We start from the raw sequence: 20,009 nt of genomic DNA on the forward strand, positions 1-20,009 counted from the left end.
TACACTATTTATTTTGTATATACTGACCAGTTACATTATGGCTACCCTTGAATGTTGCAAATGAACTCCTCCGGCTGACATAAGGGTGACAAGACACGAAACTTATGTTATCCAAACTGTGATCTGGCCCACACATAGGTAATCAGAATGTTATATGTGCGTAAAACTGGGAAGAGAAGGAGATCTCTGGGACTTCGACAAAGATAATTGTGATGGCCAGACAGCTTCGAATGAACATCTCGGAAACAGTGTGACTTGTAGGGTCTTCGAGAGCTCTCGTCGTGAGTCGGCGATGATAACGTAGAAAACACGAAGTTAATTATGAAGACAATTCGTACTACTTGGCAGGAAGGGTCGAAACAAAAATCTACTCTACAAATTTAAAAAAGCCACAGAGAACAGAGAAAGAGAGAACAGACAATCCACGTACGATTTCGTTTAAAAGAATCTGTATAAAAGAAAAAAATAATATAGAATATAGTTATGTACTAGTAATAGTTATAATAACAATGAAAACTTACACAATCCACAATATCCATGCAGAGGTTTCCGTCTCCTTCACTATCTTTTAAATAGTTGTAAAATTCATTCAACTTTTTATACATTTCGCTACATTCTATACAAGCCTCACTGTAATTGTGAAGGTGCTGGTCTGTTTTGTTTTTATCTTCAATACAATCGGCTGTATCTTGATATAGCTGAAAGAATTTCTTTGTTGAATTTCTTAGCTCAGGAGTGAGTTTGCCTGTTTTACTTTTAACAAAGCAACCTGAAAGTAAACATAATTAAAAAAAAAATTGTTAACCGACAGTGTATAATCAATCATTCACATGGAAATTTTGAAGCATCATAATATGTACTATGAAGGTACTAGATGAATCCTATGGACCAATTTTGTTTGCAAAAATTTACATAGATTTATTATCATTTTCTTCGGCTGTTCTTCTGAGGAAGGTTTTCTGACCCTTGATTTGCTGCCAAGATTATTATAGTTACTATATCAGAAATGTGTATATTACGATCAATAATAGTATCTGCTTCAAAATACACTTATTTTCTGTAAGTTACCAATTTTCAATGGAGCCGATGGTGACCAACATAGGCAGATTTCCTGTAATACATTAGTTTCTTAGCATTTATGAGCAATAAGACAAAGTTCAAAATTGATAGCGTTTTGCATTGAGTGTAATATCTAATCAACATTTTCTATTAGTCTGTATTTTAATTATAAACATTACTTCTGAAATATAAAACATTGTATGTAATATGTAATTACAGAGTTTGTCCAGTAAGTATCGGGACTGAAGTCATAACAAGAAATGTATGAAAGGTATATGCACAGCGAATTAATACGTTTCAAAATATAACCTATTGCATCAATACACCGCTGCCAGCGCTTTTCCCAGTTTTCACACGCATCCTGGAAGTTGGCAGGCAGGCCTTTCAGATACCTCATGAAGTTGCCTTAACTTGAACCATCGTTGCCTTTCCAAAACGATGTCCTTTCAGTTTATTTTATTTTATTTATTTATTTTTATGCACGGGAACAAAAAGAAGTCAGTAGGAGCCAGATTTGGATTGCAGGGTGGTTGAGGCAGCGCTGCGATGTTGTGTTTGGCCAATGCCTCCCTCACAATTTGTGGCGTGTAACTGGGCATATTGTCGTGATGAGCATCCAGATATTGGCGATTTCTCTTCGTACGTGGCGGACCCTACTCCTCAAATAATCGACCACGTCGCGTAAAATTTAGAGTTCATTGTCTGTCACGCACGTACAAACTTCTTGTAGACCACATGTTTCGCGTCCTTGTGACCTCTTCCCTGCAATCTTTGATTTCTTGTTCCACTCAAAAAACACGCGTTCTCGAGATGGCTTTATCTTGATCAACCTCACGGATCATACAAAATGTCTTCGTAGCGGATTTGTTCAATTTAATGCAAAATTTGACGGCATAACGCTATTCGATGGTTCTTTGAACTCTCACTCTTGAGGCAAGCGCTAAACACACTTTCACTTTGTGTGAGATCTATACACTCCAACGGTTAGGAGACGAGTGACCGATTTTCCTAGCTTATGCCAAATGTCCCGGCACCCTCCTATCAATCGAGACCGCCCTCCACTCATTCGAGAAAACCCCGATACCTATTGAACAAACCCTGTATATTTGTCATTCGCACATTATGATTTAAAGTAATTTCAAGGTACTAATTGACTACAAAACATAAAGGCACATTATTTATTCACTATTCCATTTTTTCCGCCTGCAATGATATATGCAGATATGATTATCAGTTAAGGAAATACTCGGAACATATATGCTGTCTCACCCTCGCGGGACACCAAATAGTGAAACACCAAACGCGGTCCATAATTATGGATTAGAAACAGTTACAATTACCTTGCTAATGGGTAATGACTAGCAAGGACTTGGGGCATTATCCTTCTTTCTTTTCTTTAATTTTGCAACATGACTTGATTCGACATTTATATAGATTTCTTGCAAGTTCCCCAGAAGGTGAAGGCTTCCAACCATGACAAAAACAAAAGCTATCCATTCATAGCTTAATAAATTCTTCTACACTATACTATCAAATTTCTTATAATGCAGAAAAAATATGAATAGAAAGGCATCTCTTCATACACTCGCCAATAACAGAGATGAAGAGAGGAGGAGTATCACTGCCTCCTATATTTTTCTTCCTTCTTGGGTTTATAAATCTCTCAAAACTAACAGTCAAAAATGTTCTACAAATATTTTAAAGAAAAATAGATAATCATGTATGCTGTCGGGTGTTCAGGTGCTTAACATACAAAGGTAGCGGTATATGGATTTTAAGATTTTATTTTTGGTGACGGAGATAAAGATTTATTATAATTAAAATTGAAAAGATTAAAATACTGTGATAATGTTATGTTATGTCATATTAAACACGTGCATTTGTTTGTTTACGTAAATGGTTATATTTATGTTGTTGTCATTTAAATCATGGCGAGACGCTAAATCGTCAGATTGTTTGTTTTGTTTTGTTTTGTAAAGATGAAATCGAGAATTGTAATGTCATCAATGTGCAATCTAGTTTGTTAACATTGACACAATTTGAATGTGGCACAACTTTCAGATCTGCAGAGATTGTTAGTCTGGGAATTTGGTCACGATGTAATACGGGTTGAAACAAATGTTTCAACAATAGCTGAGGTAAACACAATTGAACGACATAGCGAATTCCAGCGTCTGGAATTGGTGAACAAAAACCTCTTGTTGGAGAGGATCTGGATCAGACGCCGATCAGAAGTGAGAGACATCGATCAGAGTATCAGACTACGGTCAGTCATCGATAATTAGCAGCATAGTAGTGGTCTGAGATCTATCACGACCATAAGTAGATCAAGGGTGATCTACTCCACGTTGAAGTACAACTATAGCCCACTAGGAATGGTTGGTCTTTAGTTGGCATTCCGTTGGAGACCACATTCAGCCAACAATCCTGTCCAGGAGATCCAGAGCTGAGGAGTACAGAACCACCAGTCCTGACATTCATCGCATTACGAAGGCATGTGTACCTCAGCTATGTATGTGTTGATCGTGATTCAATTTCCAGTCGTTTACGATTTGTGATCTGAATGTTAGGCTACATTCACACAGAACATACACTCAGACACTATGACATCATTTAGACAAATACATGAATGAAACAAATTACAGAGTTTATTATAATTTCCTCTCACTTAAAAACATTAACCTACTAATTCTGGATAATGAGTGGTAGCAACTTCTGGACGTCACTCTTCGATTATTCCCATGCTTTATAGGCACGACGTCAGGAGGTTGTTAATATTACATTTAAAAGCATACGGATAACGTTGCTTCAATGCGGCCGAGTTCTAGGATAGGCTGTGGCCAACTTTCAGAGTAGTAAGTAATGCATGTGCTACGGGAAAATGCAAGTTCATAAAACCAGGGCAATTTAGGCAGTTTTTAAAATAATCTGTATACCCATATCTTCTTATTTAACGTGATTATATAAATAATTCTGCTAGAAAGCGAAATAAATATAAGGTTACGAGATTAATATAATTATAATAAGGTTACGAGATTTACAAGCAAGGAGTAACGATCATCAAAACTAGCCACCATGGCTGATAAACGAAAGACTTGTACAAATTATGTCCTTTCTTTCTCTCTCCTTTCCTGAGAAGTGCATTGGATACTGAAAAAATTAGTCTTGTTTATTTATTTATTATTTCGCTTTTGTGTAACTTCTGTTAAATCACGCCAGTGCTTTTATTCTCTTTCAAAATAGTTAAATGTCTGTACTTACTATCACACCTTCCTTTATTCCATAAATCTGTAGTATACTGAAACACTCCGTTCACTATTTCAAGACGATCTCTGTTTGTTAGCTCATCCTTACAGGGAAATGTATCATTGGTCGGCTGAAAGATAAATAAGAAAATAAGAATCCTTGTTGTTACAGTAATTTTTAGTGATATACAAATGTAACATAATCGACTGCAATTATTGGAATAACCTACTCCTATGATGATACAAGTAAAATACAAATAAACATGGATCCTTGTGAGCATAATATATCCTATTCATATAAATGATCCGATGTATTCAAATATATCTTCCTTCGTATTATTAAGAATACTCGCTTTCGGTGTATATATCTGTAGGTTCAAACTACGCCGATTCGAATAGAAATCTAAGCAGAAGTTTCGATTTCACTTTAATGGTAACGTCCCCACTGTTAGGCTAAATATGACGGATGATAAATGAAAATGAATAACGATGAAAAAAAAATGGTGGAATGGAGATAATGAGACGAAATAGCGGAACCCGAAAATACCCACGCACATAATCTTGTCCTGCTTTTTGGATTGGAACCACGGAGCCTTAGGACATAACCTTCAATTATCAGACGCGAATACTTTTACGTCCGTTCATTTGACTCCAAAACTTTCTCAATATAACATATTTCAATCTTGATACTTAGTAGCGATTATATAGCCCTGTTTGATATATAGGTTGTTACAATTCACTGTTTATTCCGATATCCTTTTAAAACTGAAAACCATACAACGGTATTGCCCTTCTTACGGAGAAGTCAGCAATTAACACGGGTGCATCATAAAATACATCATAAAATACAAGTATGAAACAGCAACTTCTATCCTTGTTGAAGCCAATACCACTACCTTTGATATCTATACAATAAATAATGCATTTAGTATTTACCGTTATTTTGATTCAGCGTCATAATCTTTCAAAAATATTCTCGACATTATAAAGGAATTAAGCTGGAGCTTCTTCATAAATAATAAAAAGTTCACCTAATCGCCGCTTCAATATTGTTCCTGGTATTTTAGGTACCTCTTTTTTCAAAGAAAATAATAATAATAGTAGTAGTAGTAAAAAATAAATGAAATCTTTCAGTTTTACATCCCACACTTATGCTGGCTAGGCTAAAGGAGACGGTCATAATGAGAAATGAATGAAACGATAGAATGAAGAAAGTGGGAGGAAACGGGAGAAGTCCAAGAAAACCCACATACAAAGTGTTTGTCCACCACAAAGTTCACTTGGCGCAAGCTGGAATCAAACAAAGGACCCCATGCGCCAGAGGTGAACGCTCTACCACTGAGCCACCGCGTTACCACTGAGCGTAACGTGGAATTCGGACCACATGAGCTCCCTCTGGAAATTGAACAAGTGTCTCCGACGCCAAAGGCACGCGACTGACATTAGTGTCGAATCATTAGTTTTCTCTCGATAATGGCAGTCCTGATGAAGTTTAAGTCCAAGTTCAACCCCCCAGTGGAGGCATGACTCCCTTATTATTCCTAGGGGGAGTGGGACGAGAAGACATAAAAATAATAAATAACGACAAATATTAGCGTTGAATCCATATAGCTTTTTGGGTCGCTGAGATGAATGGCGACACTCCAGATGCCATTTAAGTTCAAGTTCAGCCCCCAGTAGTAGTCTGGAGGGGTAAAACTGTGACATGTAAACGTAATTGAAAATTGCCGATGTTAGTGTCGAATCCATAGTTTTCGGGGTAGCTAACATTGGTCGCTTCTATCCACCCAACCGTTTTTTTTTTTTCCTAGGAAAATACCAAACACGTATTCCCTCATCTTACATCTACAATATCTGTGCACAATTTCATTCACTTTCTTCTTGCCTTTCGGGCGTCCACTTTCAAAATTCTGGGTGGGGTATTTGTCCCCTAAAACTGTTTTCCCACAGAACGTTAAAAACACTTATCCTTTTATTTTATGTGGAGTATCTACCTGCCAAATTTTATCAAAATCGGAGTGTTACACTTGAGAAATGTTACATGTAACTTGATTGATGGCAGTTCCGATGACCTTCAATTTCAGCCTCCAGTAGGAGTATGACCCCTAGCACACCTAGTGAGAGTGGAAGCGGGTAACATAAAATAATCGAAAACGATTTATATTAGTGCAGGGTCCATAGTTTTTGGGGTCGCTAAGATTAAAAGCGACACCCCGATGCCGTTCGACCCTTATTACTACCCTTGGTGCGGGGGGTGGGGGGTGGCGATGTTGACACGAAAAAAATAATCAAATGATCGATATAGTAAGGAATCCATACATCCCAAGTTGATTGTCGATACTTCCTATAGCATTTAAATCTATGTTCAACTTTCATTAGCACTCCTAAGGTGGTGAGAAGGAACTGACATGCAAAAATAATCAAAAAACAAATGATATTAGTGTCGAATTCGTAGTCGATGTCGCTGAGATTAATAATGACACTCCCGGTAGCGTTAAAGTCCAAGTACAACACTCATCGGCATGGGAGTGAGAAAGCGTGAAAAATAAAATGTCTCAAATGACTGAGATTAGTGTCGAATCCATAGTCTGGGTTTGATAAACCATTAGGTTACAACCGTGATGAAATTTAATACCAAGTTGAGGCATGAAAGGGCATGTCAACTGGCTTGGGCATTTACAGGAGCAACGTCCAAGGCGTTGCTCGTACATCTATATATATTTGAATGAATGCATTTCACTAACTCCAGTAGGTCTACAGCAATTTTAACCAAACTTGGTAGACATACGACTTTCAATCTGAAAAAAATACTATGCGAGTAAGATATACCAACGGGTGGGAGCTGGAAGGAGTTACACGTAAAAATAATGGAAAATTACTGATATTAGTATGCAACCCGTAGTTTTTGGGGTCACTGAAATGAATAATGACGCCCCCAATGCCGTTTAAATTCATCCCAATTGGCAGAGGAGAGGAGATGAATAATAAAATGTTAAAAATAACTGAGATTTGTGTCGAATTCATAGTTTTCAGGGTCGGAAAAATGTCCGACCTGTTTGAAATGAGTTCTGGAAGATTGTACCTTTCAACCTGGTTTTATTTAACCATAACGCCTGACCTGTTTGAAATGATTTCTGAAAGACAGTACCTACTTCAACCTGGTTCTTTAATCTTATCGATTTGATTAAAAACGTATTCTGTGGAGGTAGGGTGATTCAATATTTATGCCAAAAATAGAGTATTTTCTGTACTTTTATCATTACACTTTCATTAAAGTAAATATTCTAAAGGGGAAGGGATTTCCAACAAACCTATTTTCTCCGTGCGAAGAACGAGCATTTCAGCTAGTATATATATATATATATATATATATACAAACAAGATAAAGATTAGTGAAAATAAATAGACAATCTTAGGAAAGCTGAGAAATCGGATTTGGATATCCGTAGAACGTTCAATAACAAGGTTTTCAGTAATCTTGGTAAGAAGTGGATTCCTACCTACTTCCTTTTAGTCAATATTACCACGTAACTTGAATAAAGTTTGAAAGAAACAAGGTTTACAATATTTTACGAACTATAAAAAAGTATTTCGTTAAGAACTGTGTGCATGCGAGATTTATGAAAATTTATGACAGAGTGAAAACTCAAACATCGGTATGACCAATAAGAGACTCTAAAGATCATGCGGTTTTCTCATTATACAAATGCCTAAGGGAGTGATAGTGGGGCAGTTGTTATAGGATTATAAAGTCGTAAAATATATGGATTATACTTTGAAAAAATGAAATCTTTAAGTTTTACGTCCTACGGTAATGCCGGCTAGGTTAAATGAGACGGTGATGATGAAAAATGAAGGAAATGGTGGAACGAAGAAAGTGGGAGGAAACAAGAGAACCCCGAGAAAAACCCATGTACACGGTGTTTGTCCCCCACAAAGCTCACTTGATGCGAGCTGGAATCGAACCAAGGACCCCATGCACCAGAGGTGAACGCTTTGCCATTGAGCCACCGCGGCCCGGATTATACTTTGAGAAGTGATATATTAACAGTTGATGTACTTCTTGATGTTGATATTTATTAAGTTTTTTGTGATATTTGTAATCTACGTGAATAGCATGATAGTTTATCAGTTATAGTATTTTGTTAACAAAAATGTGCCAGATGGTTCCTTGATTTCACTTTACTGGATTTAATAACTATAGATAAATAAAATATACATAAATTCCAAATTAATCCTTTAATTAATAGAGATTTATTGTAATTAACCTTACCTCAACAATGTCTGCATGTGCTGACAACACACTCAGGTACTGGCCTACACACTCCTGACAAAAATGGATGGGACGAGCATGACTGACTGCACAATACGTATAACTAGAAGCAGCTGCAGCAAACGCAGTGAGCAAGGTTTCACACTTCTCATGGAATGCAACAAACCTTGAAACAAATAAATATTAACAATTTTGACATGAATCCTGACTGGAAAAAATTGCAATTACGAATACACTTCTGTTACTGTTCAATATTTTAAATTCAATAAAATATTCCTTTTACTTCCAAAGTCACACTTTATGCTTATTTACAATATAAAATTAGCATTTAAGGAAACATTTATGTTTTAAAATTTGTTACGTCCAGGCTCCTTTTCTTTCTATTTTTACTGAATTACAATTATAAATTTTATATATATATATATATATATATAAAACGAACACATTTCGTTCCTCACTCTTGCATGGAATATTCTTTCTGTTTGTTCTTACTTTTAACATTTACGTTTACCTCTGAATTTTTAATTTCTTAAAATAACCAATTCTTGTTAATGGAATTATTACAATTGTCAATAGCGTATGATAAAAATATTTCTTCCAAATTTTATTATCTCATGTTCTAAAAAAGTATATGTATCATTTAACAATTTCCAATCCAACAATTTTAAAAAAAAAATAAATTTTCCACGTAATCATTAAATAATTGCTAAAGAAATGAAAATGATTCCTTAAGTTTCTGTCATCGTCCAATCAGAAAAATAGGTGTGAATTAATTCCTACCTTTTGTGTATATGAAAACCATACTTATTGCTACACATCGAAGTAGTGACATCTATAGTGCTCAACGCGCTCCATTACTCGACCTTATCGTTGAAAAAAAAATTCTAAGTAGGACACTTGCTGCAAGGTGCCCCATCATCGACCATTTTCGGACGCCTTCATAGTTCGAAAGCATGTATCTTGAAGACAGTGCTACATTCATCTGAACATATTATCATCTAATTGTGGAATATCTTGGGAATAGGGTGGTACCAAAATACTTCCAATTCTATCTCCAATAACATTTAGCAGCTCTAGAACATGAGATTAGCCATTGTCATAAAAAAAAAAAAAAAAAAATCACTTTGCATCAAGAACTCACACTATTGGTGGCCCTTTTTACATCAATTCATCGTTCATAGTTGCTGGTGGTAGGGATCACCTAAACGATTTGTTCGGTTTCAGCAGTTTATAATATACTACACCTTATTGACCCCAACAAATATAAACGAGTAGTTCGTGACCATAAGTAATCCGTTTCGAGGACTGGCCTAAATCCATTCCAGACTTTTGTTTACAACTGTCGTAATAAATCAACTTTTTGTTGTCCGTCACAACATTAAAAACAAAATGTGAGTAGCAAGCAAGGACATGCACGGTTCTCTTGCAATGGCAATTTTCAACTACTCACATGGAACTCACTTTTATTCCTTTAGAATCTTTGTCATGACGTGAAAACGTTTGGTAACTGTTGCTTAATCAACATTTAATATTCAGTGGTTCTCTTAGCATCTTCGCCCAACAATGCCTATCAGTCTGCATTTGCGAGCCTGTGGGGTTAGTCTTTCTTCTACATTACAGTAATCACTCTTGGGCATATGCATTCTGAATGGACAGATTACCAATAAGTTTTAATGAATAACCGATGACATATATAAATGTGTAAGATACATCAAAGTGGTAAAGCGAAATATGTCGAAAATGCATCCCGGAACATTGGCTTACTCCTTCTTGTACAAATGAAGAATCATTAATACCATATCAGAGCTCCAAACAAAGGTCACATTTCACTGCTATTGGTTTCAGATATAACACTTCACGACACCTAGGTCCCAGTATATGATACAACAACATCAAAATGTTTGCAAACCCTCCATTAAGAAACACTTTCTAAGGCAGTAAGAGTGAATTTTTGGAAGAATATCTATTCAAACACACAACACAAAAATACTGATGTCGATCACGAATTCTTAATAGTAGTTTCGATGCAATATTCTCCATCGCAGTGAGAAAGTAATAATTCATTGTTTTCGTTACTTGACAATAGTGCGTAGTTTGCAACACTTAACAGGATAAAGGTACTAATTTTGTGCAGTAATACAATATAGATGTAGATGAATTTAGGGAAAAACAAAGTAAGTATGAAAATAAGAAGTATTTGTGATTTACAGTTAGGAGTGAAGGATGGAAATGAAGCAGGAGTAATTGTAGATAAGATATATTAAAATAACAGCAAATAAATACGAAATAAACAACGTTGGAAACAAGTTCATGTGGGTCATCCAGGGCCGCCATTAGAGGAAAATTAGCCTAAACGCCCACCAACGAATGTATTGTAAAATAGAAAATGCAATTTCTGAAGGTACTAAGAGTTGTGTGAAAAAAAAAAAAAAAAAACTGGGCAAGATTTTACTTTATGCCTTTCATTTAATGAATATATCACCAGGAACCAGTTTCTCACGAAACAAATCGGTTAGAAATCATGGTGGATCGGACTGTAATGTTTCTACAAGTATTTTAAGCATTGTTTTGGTTCAAATGTTGATAGATTTGGAACTATATTAACTTCTTATCATACCACAGTCCTAACTTTATCGAAACTTGAAATATGCAATGTATAAAATAACAGCAAAAACTTCAGGAAGAACCACCACGTTTTTCAACTGCTTTAAAGGGCACAAATGACAATAAAAAAAAAAAAAAAAAAAAAACGGAAGCAAATTATCAAGGCTCGAAAGCCAAATTACAAAAACAGACAAAACAGAACGAATAAATGAAACACATATTAAATTATATACGTGAGGGAAGCAATCTTCCCTAATCACCTTGAACAACAAATAAAATAAAAGAATACTAAAACTAATACGAACAGCTCGCAAAATTATACACTTGAAAGGGTGGCCACGCGTAGCGTAGTCACTATCGCTCTCGCTTTCGGTGCGAGCGGTTCCGGGTTCAATTCCCGGTGCGGGTACTCGGTCGAAAAATTGTAAAAAGCTTTTTCAGGTCTGTTAAAAGATGAGTGGGGCACAAAGTGTTCATAAATACGTTACTTGCTGTTACCAAGGAAAATGAGCAGTAGCATGTGAAAATAGATATAGATTGTTATAGATATGAGATAGTTTGATGTTAGATCGATTATAATTAAGATTACAAGAAAGATTATAAAGATATGAAGAAATAAAATTTCAGTTTATGAATTAAGATAAGTATGTGTGTTCGTAGAAGATTATATGTATGAGAGAATAATAAGAGATATATGAAAAGGTTAAGAATAAAGGGATATATATAAAGATATTGTGTTTTGCATGAGTAGCAGGAGTTCTGGCTTGGTAGTGGTCACACACTTTGTGGAATATGATTTTCAAACTAAGTGGGCAGAGATCAAGTTTAGACAATCCCAAAGTCTTTAAAAACTTATTTACTTACAAGGTCAACCATCCTGAATAAGGTTTCCCTGAGTTTTCCTCACTCATACCAGGCAAACACCGGGGTGATACCTCACTTATAGGTCCCAGACCGCTTACTTCCTTTCCTTTCCCCAGATAGTTCGCTCATACGCGATGGGTTCAATGGCCATAGATGCCGGAAGCCCAGATATCTAAATCCTAAATATACCTGAAAGGGAATAAGCACCTGAACCACCCAACCACAAACAACTATAAAAAGGAAAAATAACTATAAATAAATAGCTGAAATTTTAATGTAGTAAATAGTTTGGCAGCTTATTTCATGAATAGATATTTCTCCTGAATATTATACCTAGAACAAAGTTTCCTACTCTATAAATAATACTCGAACGATATCACTATTCCTTCTCAGCAACGTGCAAGCTCAAAGTCTTTCTCGAACCGGTGGAAAATAGGGTACTGCTCAAGTTTCGGCACACTGCATTTTGCAAATTTACAGCTAAAATGCAATACTCTGCACAAATTTCTGCAAACGACAAAATTAAATACGAAGTAATACATTGTATTTCAGGTTTACAAGTATGAAATCATTACAAGTGTTCTACGACAGACATGAAATACTATTTTCCACTGCCAATATACAGAAGATGTATTTTATGTTTACAAGTGGAGCGTTACTAGTGAGAAACCATGATAGGTGCTAGGTAAGGTTCTAGAACACAGGTCCCCCTCCACGTCCGGCATCTAGAGGCCAAGTTAAGTGAATTAGGATAAAGTAAACTATTTCAAACTATTAACTAACCAAAATACCACTTGCATCAAAAGATTTCTTCCAATAATCCACATTATAACATAACAGTGGGGACAGAGCCCCCCCCCACACCCCCGAACGTACACTCATATCCAAAATTATTGTCGCATGTCTATAAATATGTGGTTGTAGGAATATAATTTGATAACGAATTCGCCCGGTATTTCTTATAATGTTAGTATGTGTATAATCGACAAATACATGTATGTGGCAAATTTCATGTCAAAAGACCAGTATATAAGAACAATGAAACGAAAATAAATCTTTCTTGTCCATTTAGCAACATTCTGTTTTAGTCATTCTAATTTTCCTATTTATAATTCTTTTCTTATGAAATTTACCACAAATATACATTTCCCGATTATACATATAGTATCAGCGTTAAAAGTACCCTGCAAAATCATTATGAAATATTATTCTTACAAGAAGACGGTTATAGATATGCGACAATCATTTTGGACATGACTGTACATTATTTTAGAGTATATGTTATCAAAAGAAATCCTTCAATACAAGTAGAATTTTGGTTAATTAATAATTTCAAATAATTTATTTTGTAGCAATTCAGCCAACTTAACCCAAGAAACAAAAGTAACCACGAACATCAATAACATAAGACAATGCAACACAATATACTCATCGCGAAAACACCACACTGTATGCCACAAAAAAAGGAGAAAGATAAATTAAACATTAATATCAAGATATAGAACACTAAAAGAAACTATAAAATGTACACAGAGCACAGGAGATATAAAATAGATCATAAATACTTCGACAAATTCACACAATACAATCACATACCACGTCTACCACCAATGAACAATTCAACATCGACTCCGAATACGAAAACGAAACTGAACAGATTGAATGGAACTAAGTAAACAAACACGATAACGGACTGTTCAAAGATTCAAGTTCAGTATTCTTAGTTTCCGTAATAATATATTTCAACGATAAAAAGGTCCAAAAACTAGAAGAAAAGAACATAGAAAAGAATAAGGAACGAAAAGGAACCAAAACAAGGTACGGTACGTAGAATATATTGCATTAACTTTATAAAGTACGACCTGTGTTCTAGAACCTTCCCCAAGTGCTACTGAAACTCATATCATACCCAAAACCCACCTGTTTACACTATTCTTGCTTACGAATATAGTCACCGTGACGCCTGCTTCCTTCGGTCGCATACCCACGCATTCGCGCGGATTACCGGCTTCACCCTGCCCTGGCTCCGTTAGATAGCATTCGTCCTCTTTTAGTGGCCACCTAACACAGGGTGGTTTGTGTTTTTAGCACTAGTTTTTGCGCCATACATTCGGACGCCATACTTATGCGTGTGATTCCACGAAAAAGGGAAATTTTCTGTCACGGGCATTTCTTCAAACTACTACTAGAAAGAGTCACCTCATTTTTATTTTGTTTGGTAGTAACCGTCACAAAGTAGGTATGCCATGTATAACAGTTTGCAAATATAACACGAAACATACGTAAAAAATTAATTATTACCCAATTTCTCAACACCGTGGGCTGTCACAGACTACAGTTTACTGATTTTAATCAATAAATTACAACTGAAGTCGCAAATCAAACATCATTTAATGGTAATTAAATGGAAGAGAACATTTCAATGTTTCGGTTTTGTGGAAAGTAAACAAGTAAACCTTTATAACGATTATTTTCGAAAGCTTGACTATGCTTCGTTTCTGTCACCTCTATTTCGTCTCAACTCCATGGCAATAGAAAAAAATATCATTCCTCTCAACAGATAGCATGGTCGTCCACATTGGCAACACCCGCAAGAAGACAAGGCAGACATGTTTGACTGAAGAACAGAAAAAGTTGTGTGCATGTGTTAAAAGCTATAGGAAAAATATTTTTGTGTGTGGAAAGCAGGTGCGTATATTAACTGATACTCAACACCATGGTATTTATTACTGAATGTATTTGTATGGTATATACCTTCTTTCCCTTGAGGAACTTACGCCTTAACGTAGAAAATTCGTACACAATTACTCACATGTACTGGTTAAAAAGTGGGCCGGTAAAGATAAATTATATTCCATTTTCTCAACTCCATGTCCATCTGAAAACTAAGGAATCCACGGTGTTGAGACAAGTTCACGGAGTTGATAATCCTATAGTGTTTGTTATGCTCATGCTCTTCCAAATATTTGTACTTTCAATATATTGACAGAAATAAAGCTCGTTTATGGTCTAGTGACTAGTACGCTCGCCTTTCGTGCGTGGTTCTGGGTTTGTTTCCCGGTGGAAGCTCAAAAATTAATGGTGTTTACTTTGCACACTGAGGCAATTGAAAAACTCATTTGAGTAGAGATGTACTGAAACCTGATCGCGCAGACCATCACAACGGCCGTAGAATAGAATAGAATAGAATACTTTATTAGTCATTAGACAACATAGTTGCAATAGACTTCGTCCAGAATAGTATTTAAATTGTAAAAATTATTGAAATGTAACAAAAAAAGAAACTATGGCTATTACTAATTGACAGTTAATAACTAATTGAAACTATTACTAACAGTTATAACACAATTTGCATTCTTCATATTTACATATATACTTCATAATTACTTCATAGAAGTATTACTACATATATACTTCATAGAATAAATATACTTCATATTTACATTGTTGGCACTACCACATATCAATAAACAAAAAGCCCATTATTACCATTATTAGGGTTAAGCCTTCTATTGAATTACATCTTTCAAATTTGGGTGAAGATCCGTAGAAGCAATAGCAATGGTAACAGTAGCGATAGTAGTAGTAGATTAGGTAATTGCAGGTTTAGTTGATTACTGCTACCATGTTTGAATCCTTTAAGGAAGTATGTCGTCTACGGAACTTTACCCTCACATTTTTACCAGCTTCTTACATTTTATTGATTACAAATGCATTCCTCAAATTCCGTAATACTATATATACAATACTCTATTAATATATTACTAATGTGTTTAACAAACTGCTTGTTTTCCAAATTACGTACATGTAAAGGTAACAAGTTGAACAGTTTTATTGCATTATATTTAAAATTTTGCTGCGTCTTGCATAATCTGACAGACGGCGTTTCTAAATTATCTTTGTACCTTGTATTATAATCGTGCACGTTAGATCGCAAATTATAACTAGTTTGGTTTTCCTTAATATAAATTAAACTATAATAAATATTTATTGAGGGAACTGTCATGAATCGGTATTCTTTGAAAATATTCCTACAGGACTCAGTATCAGGTACACCTTTAATACAACGTAATGCCTTCTTTTGCCATTTGAATACGTCCTTTGCACCTACAGAGTTTCCCCATAGTAAATTACCATACAATAAATGAGAGTGAAAAAGAGCATAATATACTGAAATCATCATTTCCTTACTTACAGACCTTTTTAATTTCCGCAATACGTAAAGAACACGAGCGAGTTTTTTGCATAGTTCCTGAGTGTGAACTGCCCAGTTTAATTTTGTATCTAAATATATGCCTAACAACTTCACATAATTCTGGTTATTCAAGATACACGGTGGTTTATTTAGGTAAAAGAAATGAGTTTCTGTTTTTGTCGTGTTTAATACCAAGCTATTTGTTTGGAACCATAGAGAAGAAGCCTTTAACATTTCTTTATTTTTAATGTTTACATTGAGTATGCTATAGTCTTTGTAATAAAAGTAGTGTCATCAGCATAGATTGTTGTTTTATACGGTAGACAACTTGGTAGGTCGTTCATGTACACTAAGAATAAAAATGGGCCTAGTACCGAGCCCTGAGGAACACCAGTCAAGCCGTCTGTTAGTGAGGAAACTCTTAAGAAGAGATAGTTCAATGTAATTTATTCCATAGAATCGTAATTTTGTAAGTAAGATATCGTGTACAACTGTGTCAAAAGCTTTACTTAAATCAATAAGAGTAGTACACGTATATGAGCCGGATTCAAAACCATTTAGTATTTCGTCCACGACTGTCTCGACAGCATCAATAGTAGATAACCCTGATCTGAAACCAAAATGGGCTACATTAATAAGTGAATTTTGTTCAAAATAAGGAGATAATTGCTTTTTAACGCAATACTCTATTATTTTAGAAAACACTGGAACAAGGGATATAGGGCGGTAGTTACCAGGGTTACCTCTATCACCCTTTTTATATATAGGTACTGTTATTGTTACTTTTAGGCTATCAGGAAAACAGCCGTCGTTTAGTGTCCAATTAATAAGGTACGTGATAAGAAATGCAATTATATCAATTATTTGCTTTATAATAAAGGTAGATAGACCATAAAAATCTTCACTGTACGTATTTTTCATTTTTGACACAATATTTAAAACTTCATCTGCACTAACCTGTGTCCATTTAAAATTTAGGTTGTTAAGTTGTGGTAAACTCTGCCTATTAAGGTACACATTAAGATCATTGTTAAGGTTGTCAGCATTGTTCTTAGAAATATTAGTTACATGTTGATTATTTACAAAGAAGCTATTAAACTCGTTAGGTGTAATGCTAGGCAACTTTGTTCCATGTTCTGTCTTAATTTCTTTTTTTATTATTGACCAGGCAGCTTTGCATTTATTACTTGCTTTGGCTATGTGTTCTTCATGAAGTTTTTGCTTGGCTATTTTTATTTCTTTTCTGTATTTTTTCTTAATCACATTGTACTTTAATTTAACAATATTGTCACCATTTTTAGCTTTAGCGTGTAAATTGACCATTATAGCTCGAAGGTTAGCTAATTTTGGAGTAAACCATGTTAAATATGTTATAGGTTTCTTATTATTTGTGTGAACAGTTTTAGATTTTATTGGACAGCACTCATTATAAATATTGACGATAGTGTTTATAAATGTATTCCATGCTGTAGACAAATTATTACATGTGCTTAACAAATCATAAAAATTTACTTGATACAGGCTATCCCTTAAGCTGCTGCTATGTGACAAGCTTAGCAATCTATACCTCTTAAATGTCGTAGTGGGAGGAACGGTATGATTTAAAATAGGTAGGACAAGCCATAGACCACTATGGTCTGATAAACAGAGTTCTATAGTTCCACATGATATCATACTTCTGTTTACATTAGTGATCACATTATCAATGCAAGAATTCATTCTGGTTGCTTGATCATTAACATTATGATTTTTTTACAGTGTTATCAATTAGAACATTTATATTTATATCCCCCATGTGCACTACATCAAATCGTTTGTACTTATCAATATATAAAGCAAGTTTTTCCCACTGTAACATAAATATATTAGGATCCGAATTCGGAACACGATAAAAAGAAATAATCACCAATTTTAAACTGTTAAATACGATACCAGTTACTTCGAACACTCCTTCAATACATAGGTGATGCATATCCAACGGTTGATACTCAGTGTTAATATCTAACCGTACATAAACACCAACGCCTCCCTGATTCATTACCTTTCTGGTGAAAACACTAGCTAACTTATAATTTGAGGGGATATACATATCTATTTCGTCATCAACTAACCAGTGTTCGTTGACACAAAGAACATGACAGGGAAATTCTTTTAGAAAAATTTCTAACTCGGGTAATTTATTTCTAATCGATTGTAGATTAATGTGAAAAAATAGTAAATTTGTTGTATTTTCTGGTTGTGGAGTTTGCATATTATCATTATTATTAATAGAACATACTACATTATAAAGACTACATTCAAGCGGCTTCGTTAGACTCGATTGTTTAACCTGGCTCCATATTGCTACCGGTACTGAGTTTTTTATGGAGTCAGGTTCGCAAGAGAGTTTCCCTGTTCATGCCAGCTCATTGATATTATTCCTTTACACATACTTGCATATATTTTGTTACTTACATTCTGTATTTCGCGACTGACATATTTCTTACCCAGCTTATTAAGGTGAAGTCCGTGACTTGTATAAAATCTTCTTCCAATCGAACTTATGTCAACGACACTGACATTTTTGAGATGTTTGCTGAGTTTGTATATTTCTTGATTTACTCGATGTATTTCCCTATTTACACATGATGAAGGTAGGAGGTCATACCGATGAGTCACTGTAAACACAAGGACATTGGTATGCAAAAGAAGTTGTAATCGTTTCCTCAGATTACTAAGAAATTCACTAGCTTCATTTCTAGCAACATCATTTGTTCCTGCTAAGAAAACCACAAGATCCCTTGCACCGAGTTGCTGATTTTCTTGAGGCACTTCCGCTGTAACAACCTTGAAAGTTGCGCCAGGTTTCACCGTACTGCATATTTGATTACTTAATTGAGTATGGAGCTCCGTAGCTATATTCCTTCCTTGGCTATCCGCGTACAAGCGTATTTTCCCCTTGCGATTTCTATTGCTCGAAGACTTCTCATCACCGGAATAACCCTTACTGTTATGTGAATTCACCTTGCACTTCGAACTATTTGTTTCTTCTTTTTCAGCAGGGATATGCTGAAGCACCTCGAAACGGTTTCGTAGTTGGATGTTGAAAGACTTGTCCTTCGTAAGACTCTTGGATTTCTTTTTGTTCTTGACGACCGATGTCCATGAGTTGCTTTCATTACTGTTCGACATGTCCGGTAGATTTGGCCAGTCTTTACCTAAACTGTACCTGTGATGGTCCTGAGATTCTTCACCTTTGCTCTCTAATTGTCTTTGGAGAATTTGATTTATTGTTCGCACAGATTCCAATTCCTCCATGAGATTTTTAATAATATTCTCATAGTCTTCTTTCTGTTTGACATGGTCCTCACATTGTGCACTTTCTTTTGTCACTATTTTTTGGTTGTTTACACAGAGCATACACACCCACACATTTTCCGGTATATTGTCCTCATTTATATTAGAACATTTAGAGAAATGATACCATTTATCGCAGATATCGCACAAAATTCCATTTTTCACTACACGAGTACATTTGCCACATTTATTGTCAAGTAAAAACACTGAAAACTGAGAGCACGAGATACCTATGTCTACCTTGTCAGCCGCCATCTTGGTAGAAGCCGACACGCTGACCACGTGTCATTCACACTCAAAGGCCGGCTGGTGGGTTCTAGCCCATTTAAGGAGTGTTTCGCGAAAGTTCAGATTTGGGGCTGTCAGGTAGCCGGAGGTAAAACTTCAGTCAAGTCAAGATGGATGGTATCTGTTTTTAACCTATTGACGTCTC

General features: G+C 35.3%; 1 protein-coding gene across 2 annotated transcripts in view; it reads right to left on the reverse strand.

Moving 5' to 3' along the window:
* The window catches only part of LOC145686469 (osteopetrosis-associated transmembrane protein 1-like), a 36,123-nt gene that overhangs the window by 13,343 nt on the left and 2,771 nt on the right, over window positions 1-20,009 (reverse strand). The window contains exons 2-5 of one of the 2 annotated variants that reach the window (XM_081759810.1): window positions 12,046-12,234; window positions 8,578-8,743; window positions 4,321-4,435; window positions 522-769 (exon numbers count right to left, since the gene is read on the reverse strand). In XM_081759810.1, the coding sequence (XP_081615936.1) occupies window positions 522-769; window positions 4,321-4,435; window positions 8,578-8,743; window positions 12,046-12,092 (576 nt within the window). In that variant the 5' untranslated portion in view covers window positions 12,093-12,234. The remainder of the gene's footprint in view (window positions 1-521; window positions 770-4,320; window positions 4,436-8,577; window positions 8,744-12,045; window positions 12,235-20,009) is intronic. The other variant, XM_081759809.1, reaches the window with a different exon arrangement.

This window comes from Thermobia domestica, chromosome 5, assembly GCF_964235325.1.
Source record: "Thermobia domestica chromosome 5, izTheDome1.hap1.1, whole genome shotgun sequence".
NCBI classification, from domain to species: Eukaryota; Metazoa; Arthropoda; class Insecta; order Zygentoma; family Lepismatidae; genus Thermobia; species Thermobia domestica.